Below are 20,915 nucleotides of genomic sequence, written 5' to 3' on the forward strand. Positions count from 1 at the left end.
TCCCTTCCACCTCCGTGGAAGGGCAGTTCCCCCTGGCCACATTCCCCACTTCCGCAGGGGAGCGGTGCACCGCCGGCCGGCTCTCTCGGGGGCTGCACAGGTGTTCCCCTTAGATGTTCCCTCAGATGTTCCCGGTGCATGCCGTCTCTCTCCTCCTTTATAGTCCTCCTCCGCCAATCCCAACTCGGCTGCCCACACGCCGAGTACGCTGCTCTCCTCCAATCAGGAGCAAGTCCTACAGTTTATTGGTTGAACTGGAGGCAGCTGTGCAGAAGCTGTTTACTTCTCTCCCAGCGCCATATTGTGGGAGAGCAGATGCATAGAATAAGTCTTAATTCCAGTAACTCAGTCTAGTCCGGGCTGCTCCCCACAATCACCTGTTACCAAATTGCCCCCTGCAAGAGTTATACTCCATTGTTCTCCCCCAGAATGCTAGGCTCATGAGTGCCTGTTTCCCTTACCACTTCTAGCACCAGATGGTATCAGTCTTGCCAGGAAAAAAGGGAAGAACACAGTCAAAAACAGTGAAAGATGGTCTCATTGAGGTTGAGCATGTTTCCATATATTTAGTGGTCATATTTTTTAAATTGTGAACTTCATGTTTGTGTACTTTATTCTAATGGGTTATTCACATTTGTCCAGTTGATTGTTAACATAAATTAGGTCTACATCCTACCTGTTGCTGAAGTTCTTCCTGGCTTTTATTTTGTGTAATAATTTTATGGTGGTTATTATGTGGCTGTGATATTTTTAGTTTTTGTGTGATTGTGATGTTTTGCTTGTATAGCTCTTCTTTTTTCCCTTTTTCTCTATGTCACGTCCTTCCCTCTCCTAAGGTTTTATGGCGTTTTTTAAAATTTGTATTGATTTTTTTTTCATTGTATTGTAATAAAAACTGGTGGGATTTTACAGGTGTTTACCTGGTTGCAAGCATCAACGTATGTGTTGTCCTTTTTCTCTCAGATATCTTGAATGAACTCTTCCAGCGGGAGAACAGGGTGTTGCATTACTGGACCATGAGGAAGAGACGTCTGGATCAATGCCAGCAGTACGTGGTCTTCGAGAGGAGTGCCAAGCAGGTCAGACTCACACCTGATCTTCACACCACCACCACTATCAGGCAGACTTTGACATTTCAGCCACCTTGACAACTTTCTAAAGAACAAAGCAGTCTTGCCTTTTAATGATCAGTTTGATGCAAAGGGGAAATCCCCACAGCCTGGTAAAGGTGTGTCACTCAGTGACCTTGACTTTTCACAAGTGGACCATTCTGCTACCTACAAATAATTATGATAGTTGTTTCATAGTCACTGTGGAATCTTGATTCTGTGCTTATGTATAGTTTTTTTATATTGCTGTTCCATCTTTGACAAATTTAACTAAAATTAAGAAACATGACAGGGATGGGCATTTGGCCTAGTGGTTAAGATGCCGGTTGGGATACCCACATCTCTTATTAGATTGCTACCGATTCTATCTTCCTGCTAATGCATAATTTGCCTCTTAAAATAAAACTAGAGAAGAAATAAGACATAATTTCTAATAATTCAGTATAATTAAAGGGGAAAAAAAGTTCTGCCTTTTGCCAAGAGACATGAAGGGGAATACATTGGGAGTGTTCCCACCTTAAGTCACTTTGGCTTGAAGTTATCCTACCTATATTATCAGTCATGGAAAATTGCTGTAAGGAAAAGTTTATCCCTGTCTTAAACATTAAGATTTTTATCCCTTCCCTTTCATCTTAGTAGCATAAGAATTCACAAGCTGTCTAGAATCCAGGGTTGAGGAGGAAAACATGGGAGAGAAGACAGACAGATTCTCTGAACACCTGTGTGTGGCCAGGCCCCAGCTGGGCTTGATGTGCGTTACCTGCCTAGAGTCACTGGGACCCTCAGTGCAGTGGGTTGGTGGTGACCCCCGTCCTGATGTCAGCTCAGTCCCAGGCTATCTTCTGCATCTACCTGGTAACTTGGCACAGAGTAGGCATTTCAAAAAACCTTTTTAGCCCAAGAAAAATTAAATTTTCCTCAGCATAGGTTTCCCACTTAGGGAACAGATTTTGTTCCTGGGTTGCAAATGTTGTCATTGTAATTGGCGGCCTGGACCCAGAACTCCTCAGTTCCTCAGAGTTCCATAAACTGAGCTTCAGGCGTCCTGGATCCAGCCCCTGACTCCACCCTTTTCTCACCTTGACTGACTTCACCCGGTCGTACCATCACATTCCCAATAGCAAGGTTGCAAGCAGTGCCGTTGTCTACTGTTAACTTACATTTCCTTCACTTTATTTAAAGAAAGCTCAACCGTACCTCAGAATCATTAGCAGCTTACTTTGATTTCTAGTTAGAGATGGTTTCATACTCATTACATCTGAGTATCTTTATTATCTGTGGGTTGAAAGATAAGGGATCATTCAGCTACCAAGAAGGAAAATTAAAATAGTATCATTGGACATGGAAGATAAATTTGTCCCATTGCAGATAGTGTAAATTTACGCTGGCAGCCCTACTGCCCTATAGAGTTTTGTCCCATTCCAGAACCACAGTGCTGCGGATTTCACTTGTCTGTGCAGTATAATGAGATTCCAAAATGGATGCCGCTGACGGTTGCCTTTCTCTGGGCACAGTTCACACTTGTTCCTGTCTCTCTTTCCTCATTTTTATCTGTCTTTCTGGTGTTGCCCAGCCCTGACCTCCATTTCTGGTTTCCGGATTTATAAATCTAGGGTCTCTCCTTGATACCTCTCAATGTGGCCTCCCCAAAGCAAACCAGCATGCAGGATTACCAGTGTCCCCAGCCCCGCTCATCTCAGTCCTCTCAGGACGACCAGGCGACTTTTCTTGATCCCTGCCTTTCCCTCACCTTCTCACCTGCATTCCTTCTGATCTAGTAGTGCTGAGCTCCCAGCCCCTCTTCACCCAGTGGAACTCCAGCTGTGTGGGGCCTGCGGACCTGCACTCCAGGCTGCTGACTGCTGTTGCTCTCCGCCTCAATTCCTTTCCACATGGCAGCCACTTTAGTGTTAGGATAAAAGGGCTAGCTGTGTCTGTGACCCACCAGAGCCTCTCCTTGACCTCTCCTCGGCCTCACCCATCTGACTGTCCTGCAGCAGGCCGACTTGGGCCCATTCAGGTCCACTCAGGTCCAGCCTTCCTTGATGTCCCTTGTGACAAATCTCCCGACAGTCACTGCCGCTGTCCCTTGTGAGTTTTCCTCTGTGTCCTCCTTCCCCGCCCACAGGCGGAAGGTCTGGACTTCTCACTCCTCTGGGCTTTATAGCAGTGACTCCACTGTGAACACTTGGAAACAATGTGCTTCAAGAGTGGAGAAAGTGGGTACTTGGAATAGATTTAGGGAAATGGCCTTCATTTGGAAGCAGTGTTAGCATTGTTTCAGGGACAGGGTAGCCAAACTCAGGCAGCATGGAAACAAATTCCCAGCCAGTAAGCTGAAGATTTACAGGGGTCAAGGTTTCCTTTTCTGTTTTCCCCGCAAAAATGCCACAGATGTTAGGATCTATCTAACAGAGACAGTCTGTGTTTCTCTAAAAACAGCAAATTACGATAGGTGACTCAGAGATTACCAAGGGCAAATACAAACACTTGTCCTTTTTTTGTGCTTCTTTCTATAACTTGATTATTTTATGCTCATATGTTTAAAGAAGTCTGATTTCACTTCAGATATATAAAAACAGAAAAAAGTCAGCTTCCACATAAAAATGTGAGAGAATAATGATTTAGAACTAGCATTCCAATGCAGTCTGCACCCCTTCTTTCCAGATGAGAAAATTTCTGTCCTACAACCAGAAGGGTTAAGTTGCATCTCTTGCCAGCCCCTCCTCTCTGCACTGCCAGTGGTGTATTTATGCATAATGTTTGAGGGGTCCTCTGCAGGAGCCCTCAAAAGCAAGTGAAGTGGGTACATGCCCAGGCACCCCAGATGGACACAGGAGTAGACAGAAAGGCCTGAGAGCTGGAAATGCACATTTGTTTTCCTTTTTCAATTAAAATGCCCCAGTAAGGTTCTTAGGTGTTGGTGATGTGAATGTCTGGGTACCTCACCATATGAGGCATTCAGACTGCCCCTGTGCCCACAGCTTCTCAGCATTCTTGGGAAAAAATATTTGTTAAGGCCTTTTATTGTGCCTTTTGCTGCACAGTGGTAAGAACTTGTTATTGTTGCTATATAAGTGACATGCTTAGAACTTTCTAGAATGCTTCTGTTTTTTGGAATTGTGATTTTCATTTCAGAAATGCTTCTCTCTTTGAGGGATTATTTCTTGATCAGGCCAGCCTTGCTTGTAATTGACATTTAGCGCAGCTCCTTGGAGACAGAGCTTCCTTCACAGGGGTTTCAAGGTGGATACTTCCTACCTCCTCCCTCCACAGGCTTTGGAGTGGATCCATGACAACGGGGAGTTCTACCTTTCCACACACACTTCCACGGGTTCCAGTATCCAGCACACCCAGGAGTTGCTGAAGGAACATGAGGAGTTTCAGATAACAGCAAAGGTGAGTACAAAGTTGGAGTGGACTTAAAACTGGAGCAGGATGCTTCAGATCAGTGAAGCAACACCCAAAAGTGTCACTGAGAAGTGCCTACTGAGAATGGAGACACGGGCTGTGCCAGTGCCAGTGGGCAGCTGCACATTACGTAACTCAGATGATGCTTCCTACTGCTTTCCTTGCCTGTCCCTGGCTTCTCCTCTTCATCACCCACTTTAGGTACCTGTGTCCTCTTGTCCCTTGAGTTTCTGTAAACAGTGGAACATCTCCTCCCTTTCTTTTTCTTTGTCTTTTCCATTGTTCCTTCCCTGCCTTTTCTCTCTCTTTTTTCTTTTCCAAGGCATTTTTTGAGTTCTTGCTACTTCTGTGACACACTCGCCAGTGTTGCCAGCTAGACTCTCAGGTATCCTGTGACTGCTTCTTTCCTTGTCCTTAGTGGAACACATGAAGGGTGGTGCTCACACTTGGCCTAGTCTTAAGCTTGTCTGTGTGTGGTTGGCAGCATGCATGTCAGCATCCTGCTAGTGCGTTTGCCCTTTGATCCTGAAGCTCAAAATAGAAGTAAGTACATCTTTTGGTGTATGCAGTATACATGAGTAAATCTGAGTTTTTAAGGTAATAGGTGAGAACCCACACCCTGGTGTGACTGTTTTCCAGGTCAAAGCATGTTCCCACAGAGGCTGATTCTCCTTCTTTGACTCAGAATGGTCTGGGAATTCTTAGAGTTATGCTCACAACCTGTGGAGTTCTTTGTTCAGAGGTTTTGAGTATACATCCTTGGCAGTATTTTCAGAAGTGCCATTCTTTTTCATGATACAATGTCTTTTTAGGAAAAGTCAAAGGTTATTTCAAATTTAAGAATAGAAAAATAAGTGATCCAGCTGGATATTTTCCTCTAAAGCAACAAGATTGTCAAACTGTCTTTGACAGCCTATCAAAGAGCAATTTCAAAGTCATTGAGTGACAACACTACTTTGTAACATTGTGAGTCTACTTTCTGTAACCATTTCTGACTCCTCCCATTGTTCTTGGCCTCCTTCCTTTCCCCTCAGCCCTAGAGGGTACTAGGCCCCTCTGCAGAACCAGTGGGCTCTGTTCTTCAGGATTGTGCAGTTCAGTGGGGCTGCAGAGGGGCCTAGGCTGGGGCACCACAAGAGGACCTGGCCTTGGGTGGATGCTAGAACCCTGAGGCGGGGGTGGGGGCGTTCAGGGAAGCTGGGTGGATGGCTGGCCTCTGGAGGCGATGAGCGCTCAAGAGCTGCCCTGTCCTGCCTCTCCAGGTAAGGATCATGGCTCTTCCATCCTGCAGATGCACCACAACTTTGGCTGTGTGCTTCTCATTATTGTGACTATTTAGCTAGTAAATCATAGTCATTATATGCAGTACATGAGCTCTGTTTTTTCTAGGGTTCAATTATGAAGGTATTCAGAAAATGCGCGACGGAGTACTCTGAAGGAGATTTAAGATTTGCTTTTTTCACTACGGCTGCACAATGAGCCTGTGGCCTTAAGAATTCAGTTTGTTTTTATTTTTTTCTATTTCTTTGATTATGCCTATAGATGACATTGTTCAATTATAATTTTATATAATCTTAAGTAAAAATTTGCTTTTATAACAATCTCTAGAATTAACAAATAGAATAAATTTGAAAACCCTTATTGTATTTCTCTTTAAAAGACAGGAATTCTCTTTAATAGTGTTGGGTAGCCTTTTGAAAACAAAAATTAAGTTGGATTTATATATCAACAGTGAAAACCTAGAAGTACTAGTAGAGATAACAGAGTTTTTAAATATATGTATATATCCTTATGTAGTGAAGTTTGTCTCAGTAATCCAAAATCAAAAAAAAGAAAAAGATTAGAAAATTTACCTATACAAAAAATATGAAAATTTCTAAAGGGCAGTCCACCACAAACCAAAAGCAAGTAAGGAAAAATGCTTGCACTCATATCACAAAGGGCTTAGTAAGAACATTTACAAATGAGTAAGAGAAAAAAAGACCAAGAAAATCGACAAAAGATATTATAGATGGCTTGCAGGAAAGGAATCTTGAGTGGCTTTTAAGCATGTGAGATTGCCAGCTTTACTTGAAATAAGGAAAGTGAAAATCAAGGCTACACTGAGTTCATTTTCACCCAGTAGGTTGGCCAAGATCAAAAAGTTAAATCACACCAGTGGAAAAGAGTCTATTCCCTGAAGGGTGGGACAGATGTGAATTGGGTTGACCTCTGTGGGGGTCTCTGGCAGCATCTCGTAGCATAATGCACACAGAAAACTTCTGTCTGCCCCAGCAATTACACACCTTGAAACGTGTGCTCCAGCCTCATGCTCAGACACATGTCAAAGCACAGGTGCTAAGGATCACTCTTACATGACTGCTGTCAGCAGTGGGAGATTAGAAGCCACAATAAAGCCCACTGGTGGGGGGTTGTTAGCTTATGAATCTTCCATAACAAAGGTGGCTTCAAACATGAGCAAGGGTGCTGCTTTTGTTCTGGTAAGAGCATAGTTTATTGTAGGAAACATTAATATACATGTAAGCGAGAAAAATACATGCATTTTTACATGCGTGCACTTGCTTGCACATGTGTATGCAAGTATGTAGGGTGACCCTGATATTGGGGCTGGTGACAGCAGGTGGGGTGAGAAGAGTGATTATTTTGTATCCTTTTTTGCCTTTAGAATTTTGAACCCCATGAGTATATCTTTAAAATGTCAGGTTTGTAGTTTAGCAAATTCTTGAGTTTTAAGTACTTAAGTTTAGTTACAATCAGTTGTTTATGGAGCCCCAACCCTGTCCTCAGAACTGGTGCTGGGCACATGGAGGACCTGCTAAGGTAGACAGACAGTAGCACGGTAAGTAGATAAAAGGTATCTACATAGACATGACAAGTAGGAAGAAAAATAAAGGCATGGTGGAAGAAAAGGCTACCTGCACTCTTCTGCAGAGCCAAGGAAGGCCTTCTGGAGAAGTGTTTTGTCCTCATCTGAACAGCAGACTTTCTTTAAATGTGTGAATGAAGTTTGCTTCTGGAAGACTTACTCCCCCAGGCTTGGCTTGTGGGAAATCTCTGTGTTTCATCTACATTCAGTGTCAGCATGCTGGTGCCACCTCTGGCGCCACCTGCTGGCACCTGGTATGTTTCCTAGTGTGTGTCCTTCATAGACAAACACCTTCCTCAAGCCTCCTGCTGATGAGTGTTTTCTGTTTTATGGGCAGGCTGCATTATCTTTTCTATATTATCTTCCATGTCCCCAGCACTTAGAACACCACATGCCTTTCTTAGTCCCCTAAAAACACACACATACAGCTCTGCAGTGCCCTCTGCAAGTGGCACTTGTGATAGACAATAGAGATAAATGAGTAAAACAAGCAGATATCCCTGGGCCATGGAGGTGACATTCTCACAAGAGAGACAGACAGGTTAACAGATACACAACTATGCCCTCTGATAGAGGGCTGGAAGACAGTTTCTAGGTGCTCCAGGGTGGGCCGGTGTTTGAGAGCAAATGTGAAGCAGCCATGGAGATACCATGCAGACGGACGAGGGTGCAAGCCTCATGAACCAGAAGTATCCTCACAGCCAACTTCACAAGTTGTCCAGTAAACTCTAGCTCAAAACTTGCATTTTACAAACAGATAATTTTTCTGGGTTTTGAACTCTTTCTCTTTTAGGGATTTTTAAGCCAATTTCCTGAGTATTCATCATAAAGAATTCCTAGTAAAACCTGAGAAAGGCAAATTTCATAGTAGAAGAGTAGTTTACTTAACTGGAAATGGCAGGGAGCCTGGTACCACAGTAATTAGTGAAATGGGTGTGAGGAGAAGGTCTGTTGTGAAAAAAATCGATGCCAAATATATCCATATAACCATTGCTGTATAGTCCTCCTTAACTTTGTAAAAAAAGTCATGGTTATCCTACTAAAAGATCTTTTCCATGTACATAGAGAATAATCTTTTTGAGGCAGAGTTCTCACATAGGCATGAAATATAAAGTACCTTTGGCTGGTACACTTCTCTCCTTTACTGAGAATCATTATTTTAAAAATTTTTTTAAAGATTTTTTTTTTTTTTTTTTGAGAGAAAGAGTTACAGACAGAGAGAGGGAGAGACAGAGAGAAAGGTCTTTCAGCTGCTGGTTCACTCCCCAAATGGCCGCAAGGCTGGAGCTGAGCTGATCCGAAGTCAGGAGCTTCTTCCAGGTCTCCCACGTGCTTGCAGGGGCCCAAGCACTGCTTTACCAGGGCAAAGCAAAGAGCTGGATCAGAATACAAGCAGCTGGAATGTGGATTGGAGCCCGTATGGGTTGCAGGCACCACAGGTTTAGCCTACTATGCTGATGCGCTGACCCCTCCATTGAGAATTTAAAAAACGAAGGGGTGTGTGATACAGACACTTCCTCAGGGATGCTGTAGAGTCCCAGCCATGGGGACAGTCTTTGCCACTCAGACTTTAGGCAGACTGAGAAATCAGGTGGCTGCTTGCCCTGGGCACATAGAATACACTTGCCTGCAGCCAGGACCTCCCTGGCACAGCTGAATACCCTGCATTCTTCAGAAGAAGAGAGCAGCTGAAAGGTAACAAGCACATTCTGAATGGATATTTGCTCCTCTTGCTGAGCACCTGATGTAGACATTGTTGAAAGGTGGTCTAGTTTTCTTCTCTGAGGTCATAAAACTGCCATTCATTTTGAAAGAGCTGAAGAAAAAGCAGTCTAGGATCTGAGTCATGCGCCGAAGGGACATGGGCCTTCCCTTTAAGTTTCCACTACCAAAATCTCCTCCTGTCCAGCCCTCAGAGTTGAAGGCAGGTCACCTCTGTGTTTGGATTTGTAGCAGTCAAGTTCATTTGCTTCACAATACTTTCCTGTTGTTTTTTGCAGCAAACCAAAGAGAGAGTGAAGCTATTGATACAGCTGGCTGATGGCTTTTGTGAAAAGGGGCATGCCCATGCAGCAGAGATAAAAAAATGTGTCACTGCTGTGGATAAGAGGTACAGAGATTTCTCTCTGCGCATGGAGAAGTACAGGACCTCTTTGGAAAAAGCCCTGGGGATTTCTTCAGATTCCAACAAATCGGTGAATTGCTTTGTGCAAACTGAATAATCACAGTCTTCTTCCTCCTGTCCTCTTTGCTACTTAATTAACGGTGTTCATTGCTCTCCTGTTCCACAGAGTAAAAGCCTTCAGCTCGATATCATTCCAGCCAGCATCCCTGGGTCAGAGGTGAAACTTCGAGATGCCGCTCATGAGCTGAATGAAGAAAAACGAAAATCTGCCCGCAGGAAAGAGTAAGCCAGCTTTTAAGAATGAAGGGAAGGAAACGCCATTTGGACAAATGGACTTCTCTGCCTGCTTTGAAATTAGAGGCACTGGCACGCTCTGTTGCTCTGGCTTACTTTCTGCAGCATGGACTGTGTTGTGACCGTAGTCGTCTTGCCACCTGGTTTAGAGAAGGGTTTTGTGGTTTTATTTTTGTGCCTCCATTCCATATGGGTTTGACAAATTGCTTGTCATTGATAGATGGTAAGACTAAAGAGAGGACATTTAATAACACAAATCTGGGAGTTTAGAAGTTGCCAATTAGTAATCTTTACTATGTCTAAATAAAGACAAAAGGCTGCTCTAACCCAGTAGTTCTCAGCTGCGAATGGTTTTGTCCCCAGGGACATTTGGCAGTGTGAGGACACATTTGGGTTGTCAGACAGTGGGGAGCAGGGAGAGAGCTGCTGGCATCTGATGGGTGGAGACCAGGGAAGCTGCTGAGCATCCTACACTGCACAGGACAGACCCCTACCACCCGAGTCTCCTGGCCCAGGTGCCTGCTGGCATGGGAACCTCCGATATGTAGGTACCTCTGTGAAAAGTTTTCCAAAGTCCTTTTTTTCTTTTTGAGTTAGTGGCTGGATAACAGTTCTTTCTGTTCTTGATTTAATTCTTCAAAACCATTACTTTAGTACCAATGCATTTAGACCCTGCTCCTTATTTTATAAATCCATAAAAGCAGATAATATAATAACCACGCCTCCTGATTATACGTTACTGTGTTTCAGGTTCATAATGGCTGAGCTAATTCAAACTGAGAAGGCTTATGTAAGAGACCTGCGGGAGTGTATGGATGTAAGTAAGTTTTTTTGTTTTTGTTTTGTTTTTTGCTTTTTTATTTATATAGAGTATAACCTTGCTATTTTATTTTTACTGACTGGTTATTATTAGCATAATCACAATGTTTTTGTTATTTTGAAATTTAAAGTGTGCTTAAGCAGCCAGTTTAGTGTTTCTACATTTCTGTGACGTTCTAGGCTTCTTTTCGCTCATGACAGGGATGATGCAGCAGTAATCCTCTCAGCCCGTTTATCACATGACGCCCTGGCCTGTGCTCTCTGTGGAGGGAGTTTTTCAGCAGCTGCCCAGAAATGCGCCTACTAATTATGATTGGCAACATATGCATAGTGGTTCATGAATATTTATTGGACCTTGTGGAGTAGTGTCATTCCAAAATATGAGGCTAGGAATAACTTGAGAGCTAAAATGTGTAGAAACTCCTTAAAGGTTTGGTAGCAACTGAAGGGCTTTTTCAAAAAGAATCTTTTAATGTTCTATACAAGGTTCCATCCTTCATATTTTCATTTACACGTTAACTCTGAGTGTGTGTTTACACATGTCAGAGGTAGCTGTTTCTGGAACATGCGGTGTTGTTTTTTGTCTGATCCCCCTGTTCCCTTCTGGCCAGACCTACCTGTGGGAGATGACCAGCGGCGTGGAGGAGATCCCACCTGGCATTGTCAACAAGGAGCTCATTATCTTCGGAAACATGCAGGAGATCTATGAGTTCCATCATAAGTGAGTGGCTTTCCCTTTGGGGAGTGGTTACTCTTAAAACCCAGGTACTGTGCCCAAATTTCATGGTGAGAAATTCAAGTCTGATGCAAATTTCTTTCAGTGATTATGTTGAAATCTGAAGGGAGCTTACCAGTCTTTGAAAAACTGACATTCTAGAGACTTTGCACAGACTCAGCTTTGTATTTGGACTTTTTTTCTGCAGAAATAAAGCTAGGAAAGTGTTTTTGTAGGAATTCTACCTTCTCTCCAGCTAAGTCATTAGCTGCCATGTCAGTTACTTCTTAGGGATAAAAGAAAGAAGAGTCCCCGATGGGACCACAGAACAGTGTTATTTCTTCTTTCAGAGTAAGAGGGAAACAGAAACTGAGGAAGGATCAGATGTGTAGTCTGACCAAGATAAAATGCACTTTCCAAAAGTGCAAAAGGAGGCACATAATTTTACTTTAAGATCTTAAAAACAGCAGTGTCAGGAGCTCCTGTAGGTTGAGCTTGGGCAGCCCAGTAGCTGATGGTATGAAGACACAGAAGCCAGAGCTGGTGGGGTCTCCTCAGTTCTCTGGCCCCAGCCCAGCAAAAGGCATAAAGATGCTAAGTGGATTTTCCTCCTACTGAACATTAGTGTTCCTGAATTTGATCCTTGGCTTCTAAACTCTAGCCTTTTCCTAGAGCGAAGCTGCTCTAGTGTTTGAAGGCATAAACTGGTTAGAAGCTTCAAAATCTCAATAACTTAGCCCTAGATAAGAGCTACTTATTTTAATTCTTAAAATCTACAGGGTACACACCTTTTTTCAGTTTCTGACATATCCCCTAGTAAATGCTTTAAAACATCCTCCCTGTATGACAATGTTTTTGTTTTCTGCAGCATTTTCCTGAAGGAGCTGGAAAAATACGAACAGTTGCCAGAGGATGTTGGACACTGCTTTGTCACTTGGGTAATGATGCCTCACATGCTTGTTCTGTGTTATGTGGATGCACTGACAACAGGGGTGATATTCATTTCTTTTCAGTCAGATAACAGACTTAACCTCAAAGAATGGCTTTCTCCAACTCATTGTTAGGTTGAGATTTTTTTTTTTTTGGAAGATTTATTTATTTATTTGAAAAAATTAGAGGGAGAGAGAGAAAGAGGTATCTTCCATCTTCTGGTTCACTCCCAAAATGGCCATAATGGCAAGAGCTGGACCAGACAAAAGCCAGGAACCAGGCACTTCCTCTGGGTCTCCCATGTGGGTACAGGGGCCCAAGGACTTAGGCCATCCTCCACTGCCTTTCCAGGCACATTAACAGGGAGCTTGATCAGAAGTAGGGCAGCCAGGACTCAAACTGGCACCCATATGGGGTGCTGGATGGCAGTTCAACCCACTACACCACAATGCCAGCCCCATGGATGGGTTTTTATTGGCCATAGTGATGGCTGAAATAGAACACTGAGTGTGCCAGGCTTCTGTGTGACCTGGGGGACTGATCAATAGGTAAGTGCTTAGTCTTGCCAGAGGGTCACCCAGTCCAAAATGGAGGCAGATGAGTAGAGCAAAGATTGTGCTGCCAAAAGCCTACAGCTGAGGTTTGCCCCTGTGGGAGCAGAGGGACAGTTGCCCAGCCCAATTGCCTGAGGAAGAGACTTCTGGGAATGTGTGGTATATGCAGGATATTTCTCATTTCAAAAACTTTCCTTTTTTTTTATTTTTAAAGATTTATTTTTTTTTAAGATTTATTTATTTATTTGAAAGTCGGAGTTACACAGAGAGAGAAGGAGAGGCAGAGAGAGAGATTGGTCTTCCATCTACTGGTTCACTCCCCAAATGGCCACAAGGCCGGAGCTGAGCTGATCCGAAGTCAGGAACAAGGAACTTCCGGGTCTCCCACAAGGGTGGGTGCAGGGCCCCAAGAACTTGAGCCGCCATCTGCTGCTTTCCCAGGCCATAGCAGAGAGCTAGATCGGAAGAGGAGCACATGGGACTAGAACCAGCGCCCATATGCGATGCTGACACTTGCAGACCAGGGCTTTAACCCACTGCGCCATAGTGCAGGGCCACCCCAAATTTTCTTCTTAAGATAGAGTTTCTTTGGTTTAAGTCTGAAATTTTCTTTATCCACACAGCATCTTTCCTGTATGAAAGTTTGTCATGCTGTGATTTGTGGTGGTTTGAAAGAGATATTCTAATTAATGGAGTTTTGTTTTTCATTTTTTGTTTTGTTTATAGGCAGACAAGTTTCAGATGTATGTCACCTATTGCAAAAATAAGCCTGATTCTACTCAGCTGATACTGGAGCATGCGGGGTCCTACTTTGACGTAAGTAATTGATTACTAAAGACGCTGTGACATTTTCCAGTTCTGTTTAGTATATATAAGATACGACGTTACTCACAGCTTTCACCCAGTTGTCAGTGTGGCATTTTATTTTTGTGTTTATCATGTTTATGTTATATTTTCTTCTGTTTTTATAAGATCCTACTCAAGTACAGAAATGTTTGTATGTGTGTATACAAGAGTACTTTGATTAGTTTCTGGAAAATAGAATTAAAAATGATTATTTTGATACAAAATTTTTTTTTGGAAATCCATGTAGTTTTTTTCCTATTCTTCCATGAATTTTTTAAAGACCCTCTCATATGAATAGATTTAAAATTTTTTTGCCCCAAGATAAACTTAAATTTTTAAAATTCTATTTTCCATGAAATTTTGAAGTACCTTTCTGTATGTCATTACTTACTATTTATATGTAATCATTAAGATTTTTCCATGTACCATATGCATATAAGTGTACACTACTGAACTGAGCCTACTTTCTTCTGTACTTCATGTACTTTTCCTATTTTAATTCTGTGATGGTATGACTTTCCAAAGGTGAGCTAGTAAAATTTTACAAATGGCTCTGTTAACACCTGGTACCCATAAGAAGATTCAATAATTTACGTTCTCATTGGAGGAAATGATGCTTCAGGTCGGTTACTTTTTGAGAAATGTTGCAGGGAGGTTATTTTTTGAAAGGCAGAGTTACAGAGAGAGAGAGGTCTTCCATCCACTGGTTCACTCCCCAGATGGCTGCAATGGCCAAAGCTGTGCCAATCAGAAGCTAGGAGCCAGGAGCTTCTCCTGGGTCTCCCACATGGTGCAGGGGCCCAAGGACTTAGGCCATATTCTACTGCTTTCCCAGACATAGCAGAGAGCTGGATCAAAAGTGGAGCGGCTAGGACTCAAACAGGCACCCAATTGGGATGCCGGCACTGCACGTGGTGGCTTTACCCGCTATGCCGCAGTGCCGGCCTCATGAGGCACTTTTGAATGGTGTGTATGCTGTGCTGCATGAAGCTTTGAGGATGTTGGACTTGCTCCTGTCTTTAGATTAGGAGTTGACAAGTGTGATAACCCGTTCTCTGAGAGTCTGGAAAATTAGAACAGACTTCAGTTTCCATCTTTAAGAGGAAGCCCTCCAGGGAGATGACTCTTTGTGGTTGTTATTCTCATGAGCGGCAAAGATGCACCATTGCCTGTGTGAATGCGGAGCCCACTCCCTGCCCAATACTGCCTTTCCCTTTTAATATTCCCCATGGCCCTGGATCTTGGACACCAACTGAAACCCACACCACACAGTGTTAGACTTCTTAAGGATTAAGCAGCGAGAAATGTATGTCACATTTAATGTTCAGATTCAAAGCCATTTTTAAAATCCTAAAACCTATCTTTAAGAATAAAGGAGGCCGGCGCCACGGCTCACTAGGCTAATCCTCTGCCTCGCAGCGCCGGCACACCAGGTTCTAGTCCCGGTTGGGGCGCTGGATTCTTTCCCGGTCGCCCCTCTTCCAGGCCAGCTCTCTGCTGTGGCCAGGGAGTGCAGTGCAGGATGGCCCAAGTACTTGGGCCCTGCACCCCATGGGAGACCAGGATAAGTACCTGGCTCCTGCCATTGGATCAGCGCAGTGCGCTGGCCACGGCGGCCTTTGGAGCATGAACCAACAGCAAAAGGAAGACCTTTCTCTCTGTCTCTCTCACTCTCCACTCTGCCTATCAAAAAAAAAAAAAAAAAAAAAAAGAATAAAGGAAATCACACTTTTCAGAGATTTTAGAAGTTGTGTGCCCTCAATATTTATTGTCAGTGATTTAATTTTTTATAGGCTTCCAGTTACAACTTCCTGTCTGAGATGTCTGTTAACAATCAGTTATAGGCAGCGTTGAACATCTACCAGTTGCTCATTTCACTCTCTGAGCTCTGTTGCAGGTGCTTAACATGGAGTGGTGAGTAGCGCCACTCCATGGACAAGGTGGACAGGGCACCCACCTTCAGTGTGGGGAATGCTGACAGCCAGCAGCTGTTGCCTGTTGATGACATCATTGCAGAATTCCAAGTGGTGATCATATCATTAAATGTGACCAGTACTGTGGGTCCTCCCCTTCACCCTGCTTTTTCACAGCCCAGGGTAAAGTTTTAGAAGCGAAGGAGTTTTAGCTAATGGATTAACAGCCTTTTGAGAAAACAGATCTTCATTATTTCAGTTGGATTAAACACTTTTCAGTTATTTGGAATAGAAATGCAGTCTTAGAGCCATTTTTTAAAAATAGTGCTACTGGGGCTGGCATTGCAGCATAGCAAAGTCACTGTCTACAATGCCCACACCCCAGATGGGTACTGATTCAAGTCCCAGCTGCTCTACTTCTGATCTAGCTTTCTGCTAACGCACCTGGGAAAGCAGCTGAAGATAACCCAAATCCCTGGGCTCCTACCACCCATGTGGGAGACCTGGATGGAGTTCCTGACTCCTCGTCTCAGCTTGGCACAGCCCCAGCCATTGCTGCCATTTGGGGAGTGAACCAGTGGATGAAAGATCTCTGTGCCTGTCTCTTTGTAAATTTCTGCCTTTTAAATAACTAAATAAGTCTTTAAAATAAAGTAGTGCAGCTATATGATAAAAGTTTGTCTTTTAAATACAGGAGATCCAGCAGCGGCATGGATTAGCCAATTCCATCTCTTCCTACCTTATCAAACCAGTTCAGCGAATAACAAAGTATCAGCTCCTTTTAAAAGTATGTATGAAATGTCTTCAGCCTGCAAAAGTTTATGAATTATGCATTACTATTTTGACTTTTTCCTTATAGTTATGTGTATTACCCTGAATTTTAATAACACTTGGAAGTTTTCATTTTTATCTTTTTTTGATTCATTGCCATTTCTTGCTTTGCCTTATTTGTCATTGTAGCAGTTATATCAGCTGATATCCCTTGTTTTTCACCTGAACTGCCCTGATGGACCCAAGTCCATCATGAGATAGGAACTAGATGTTGTCAGTGCTTGTGACTTTAATACCTGGTTCCCAGTAATGGCTTACTGACTGTGGGCCAGCTGTTGTCTGCTTTCCATATGTTACTGTCATATCACTGCTAGTCTATGGACAGGTGTGGCAGCCAGCCTCAGAGGGTGAGGAGTGTGCCCAGAATGATCACTGATGCATTTTCTTGGCTGGGCTTTGAGTCCACATCCGGCAGATGCTCAGGTTTTCCGATGAATCTACAAAGACCCTGCATCCATGCAGTTGGTCCATTACCCCAAGCACCTTATGGAGCATGTCACACGCACAAGTCATAGGTATTTAAGTCAAACTGGCGTCTACTTTTTCTTTGTTGCAATTATCATTAAAATCACGCTTGTAAAATCTAAGAATTTGTGCTAACACTTGTCCTAAAGGCATTATTTGTCATTAGTACACATTTTCATTGCCTTGACTGGTGATGTTTACTCAGCATCAGGATGTAGACTTCCTCCCTTCGTCCCACAGCAGTGTTTCCTGAGTCCTGCTATGCTGTAGGTGTTGTCTCAGGCACTGCATCAGGAGGATGTGATGTGATTTTCCTTTTTTTTAAAATTTATATGATTTCTCTGAATGCAAAAGACATTCAAAGGCAAAGTTAACTAAAAAATCTTTATTTCTGTTAGGAAAATCGAGAAGCGGTATGAAATGGCTATGTTGTTTTGTGAAAGTGGTACTGTTAGGAACAAGCTCTCCTGTATCATTGATTCTATGTTCATCCCTGCAAACATGAGTAGCTGCTGTGAATATAAAATAAGGAGGCTAATCTGTCATATTCAGATCTGCCCTTTGCTTTCAATTCTACAAAGGCGTTTTGTATCTTGGTGTCTGAAGATTCAAATATATCGTTTCTAATGTGGTTCCACTAAGCTGAGCCTCAATTTATAAAACCTACCATACTCTGCCCAGAGGTGCTTCAGGGAACAATGATAAGTTGGGTTGAACCTCCCAGTGAGGAAGGTTTCCTGCAAGTGAAGTCAGTCTCAACACAATTGCATTTTGCCACGCTGCTTAGAATCATAGATCAACACCATCTAGTTATGAGTCAAGGTGCTCAGCAGGTCACTGAGTTACTTGAATCATCCAGGAAGAAGCCAGCACTGACTGCAAGGTCATGTCCCTCTTTGTTGAACACAAAGACACGAAAGACTATTGTTCCTGACTGATATTATTAGTAAAAAATTAATAAGAAAATACCTTAGAGACACCAGCATGTGAACTTACTTCTGTCTTTTCTTTAGTAATGGGTATCACTCCAAATAGCTCTGAAATGTAGGCGTACTCTTAGAGCTTCCTGGGTAAGTGTAGTCCAGCCACCTGCTGCATGGCTTTGACTGCTCCAGGTTAGATAGGGCTCTGCATTCCTGGCACCAGAGTTCATGCTGATGCCCAGATCGTGTGGTGAACATGACAATTGCACTGTAGTGTGGCTGTCAGCTCTAACCAGTGCTGATGATCATTGCTGTCCTAATCACATATTTTTATGTATTGTTTTTGAGGCATAGTAGTTGAAAGGTCTACTTATTTCATCTTAAAGTATGATCACATCTAGTTTACCTGATGCCATCCACAGTCTTTCATTTTCTCTGAGACTATATGCCCAGTTGACCATAGTCTATTTTCATCTTGAAAACTGTGGATGTCATAGGTACCTTCATTTCTGCAAAGATAGTGTTGGCAGACATTTCACAGTCTTCCCCTGGTTCACAGTATTGGTCTTTTACAGGAGCTGCTGACGTGCTGTGAGGAAGGGAAAGGGGAGATCAAAGATGGCCTTGAGGTGATGCTCAGTGTACCCAAGCGAGCCAACGATGCCATGCACCTCAGCATGCTGGAAGGTACAGCACTCAGGATTTCCATCAGTGCTGTTTGTAAAAGGATTTCTCAAACCCTAAAAATCTTGGCTTCACACCTCCCTCTTTAGTTAGTGGTTAAGAGTTTAGATATGAATATCTTCTTTTTTAAAAAATTGCGCTTATTGCTTTTCTTGAGGACCACGTAAAATGCTTTTACCTCTACCTGTTTAAAAGCCTTTAAATAGCTTCTCCCTGCTCTGAACTCCAAAAGAACTTGGTGCCTCTTGCTTAAGCCATCTGGTCTCTGTTGATTGGATGGTGGAAGGATGGACAGATTGACCTCCAAGACTAGGAACTCCTCCAAAGAACTTCATCTATGTCTATGTCCATTTCAGTACTTGTTAGAGCCTTGGGCATAGTGGGTATCAGATACCTGCTCACGCACCTGAATTCTGTATGTAACACAGTAAAGAGAAAATTAGATAAATGTGTTTTAAAAATTACTATGTCAGTTGTAGTTTACATGGATGTTTCTTTTAAAGAAAGCCATTCGGTGTTGCAAAACTTACTCTTACACAGCTTCTATACACAGAATTATTTCTAAAAAATCTTCTGCTTCAAATACTTTCACTAGCCTGTGTCATGATCATGGGTAACACTGAGCAATATGTTAGAGCATACCTGCTCTGGCGAATGAGTGACAGACTAAAATGCAGAGGCCAGGCAAGACTGATTGTTTTTTGATCAAAAATGTGGAGCTAGTTTGGCAGCTCTCATGATATCATCAAAGACTCAGACTGTGCTCTGTCCTTGATGTCACCCTGTTGGCTCCATCCAGCGTGTTTTAGGACAACATTACCATTCCATCTAGTGGGAAGTGAGGGAGAAGGACAGGAGGGAGCCCCCAGACAAACAAGAGACTACCAGTGCCACATACTGTCCTACTCACTTACCCAGGATGGGGGTATGAGGAGGGCTGGGTGTGAAGAGCCCTAGAGGGAGCTTATGCAGTAGAGAAAGAGGTAGGGTAGAAGTTGGGATCTGTAGCAGCTTCACCTAGATATGTCTTTGCTAAGCCTTTGCAGTGATAAAGCAGGCTGCCTCCACCAGGACAGGAGGAGCCTGAAGACCAGCAAGTGGCCGGAGCGAGAGTGACTCAGTGCAGAGGTCTCCAAACTCTCAGAGGATGAGCTGGGAAGAGCCCCAAGAAGGCAGACCACATCAAGCCCTTGAAGGCTGTGACTTGAGCAGACTCACTGGGAAGGGTGTCCTGGGTTGAGGAAGCAGAAAGTCAATACCCAGGGTGGAACATAGATCCAGAGGAGAGTGGTGAACCCTTCTGGACAGAAAAGGGGCTTACATGGAGGAACCCTGAGGCCATGTTGGGGCAGAGAGAATTAGGGAGTTCAAGCAGGTCTCAAGTGGATGAATGCCAGCTGTAGGGGACAGAGCTTAAAGGATAAAGCTATGAGGAATCCCTGAGTTTTTTGAGCAAGGGAACATATGTGTAGTATGTAGTTTGAGAAAGAATCTTCTTAAGGGCAGGTCAGCGATGAAAAGTCAGGGGATAGTAGGGAAAACTCTTCTCCAAGGCCCATTTAATGGGCATTTTACAAACATTGAAAGAGTACTGATGCTTTCTTGTGTATCATTTTTTTGTCTTTTCAATTGACTTGGCTTCCTTTTTCTCATGTTGTAGGATTTGATGAAAACATTGAGTCTCAGGGAGAACTCATCCTGCAGGAATCCTTCCAAGTGTGGGACCCAAAAACCTTAATTCGAAAGGGTCGAGAACGACATCTCTTCCTTTTTGAAATGTCCTTAGTATTTAGTAAAGAAGTGAAAGATTCCAGTGGGAGAAGCAAGTATCTTTACAAAAGCAAATTGTTTGTAAGTATAGGTGTTCAAACTTGTAAGTCTAAAGGAAACACAGTTTTAACCTTTTTGTATGTAGAGAAAAGTTACTGTTTATGGCCTTCAGTTTAACCTCCCAAACTGTCTTAAAACGTTTGAACTGTGAAAACATTTCCATCTTGTTATGTGAAATTCTCTGCTACCCCGGAGTTCACTAGAGGGAGCACTGGAGTCTCATTGACTTAAGAGGCTTGGTCCTTTCTAAATCCCATAGCATCCACCAGCAGGATAAAAAAAACATTTTCTAAGTAAACTTAAGCCGTTTGTCTCCTCTGTGACTCAGCTAGCCTTATCAATAAATTGACTGTGATTAAGCTCTCCTACATGATCATTTTTTACCCATCAACGTTGGAATATATTCAAACAGTCTTAATGGGTGGTTCACTGTAACTTAATGATGGAACTTGAGTTTTTTCATTAAAATCAAATGCACCAATAAATTTGTTTTTTTACAATAGCAAAATATCAGAGAAATATTGATAAGCAGAAGTGAAGTTTGAATGACCCACAGCCCTACTTGTGTGGAAATAGCACCCTTGAGCTCTGGCAGATCCA

The 20,915-nt window shown here is 43.0% G+C and overlaps 1 protein-coding gene across 4 annotated transcripts in view; it reads left to right on the forward strand.

Moving 5' to 3' along the window:
- TRIO (trio Rho guanine nucleotide exchange factor) overlaps positions 1 to 20,915 on the forward strand; it is a 375,250-nt gene that overhangs the window by 251,867 nt on the left and 102,468 nt on the right. For all 4 annotated transcript variants that reach the window (XM_070056594.2, XM_070056595.2, XM_070056598.2 and 1 more), the window contains exons 20-30: positions 964 to 1,079; positions 4,386 to 4,508; positions 9,387 to 9,581; positions 9,678 to 9,793; positions 10,556 to 10,622; positions 11,236 to 11,345; positions 12,208 to 12,277; positions 13,550 to 13,639; positions 16,277 to 16,369; positions 18,377 to 18,488; positions 20,146 to 20,336. In XM_070056594.2, coding sequence (XP_069912695.1) covers positions 964 to 1,079; positions 4,386 to 4,508; positions 9,387 to 9,581; positions 9,678 to 9,793; positions 10,556 to 10,622; positions 11,236 to 11,345; positions 12,208 to 12,277; positions 13,550 to 13,639; positions 16,277 to 16,369; positions 18,377 to 18,488; positions 20,146 to 20,336 — 1,283 coding nt within the window. The remainder of the gene's footprint in view (positions 1 to 963; positions 1,080 to 4,385; positions 4,509 to 9,386; positions 9,582 to 9,677; positions 9,794 to 10,555; positions 10,623 to 11,235; positions 11,346 to 12,207; positions 12,278 to 13,549; positions 13,640 to 16,276; positions 16,370 to 18,376; positions 18,489 to 20,145; positions 20,337 to 20,915) is intronic.

Source organism: Oryctolagus cuniculus, chromosome 14 (genome assembly GCF_051225735.1).
Source record: "Oryctolagus cuniculus isolate XC-2025 breed Fujian yellow rabbit chromosome 14, ASM5122573v1, whole genome shotgun sequence".
NCBI lineage: Eukaryota > Metazoa > Chordata > Mammalia > Lagomorpha > Leporidae > Oryctolagus > Oryctolagus cuniculus.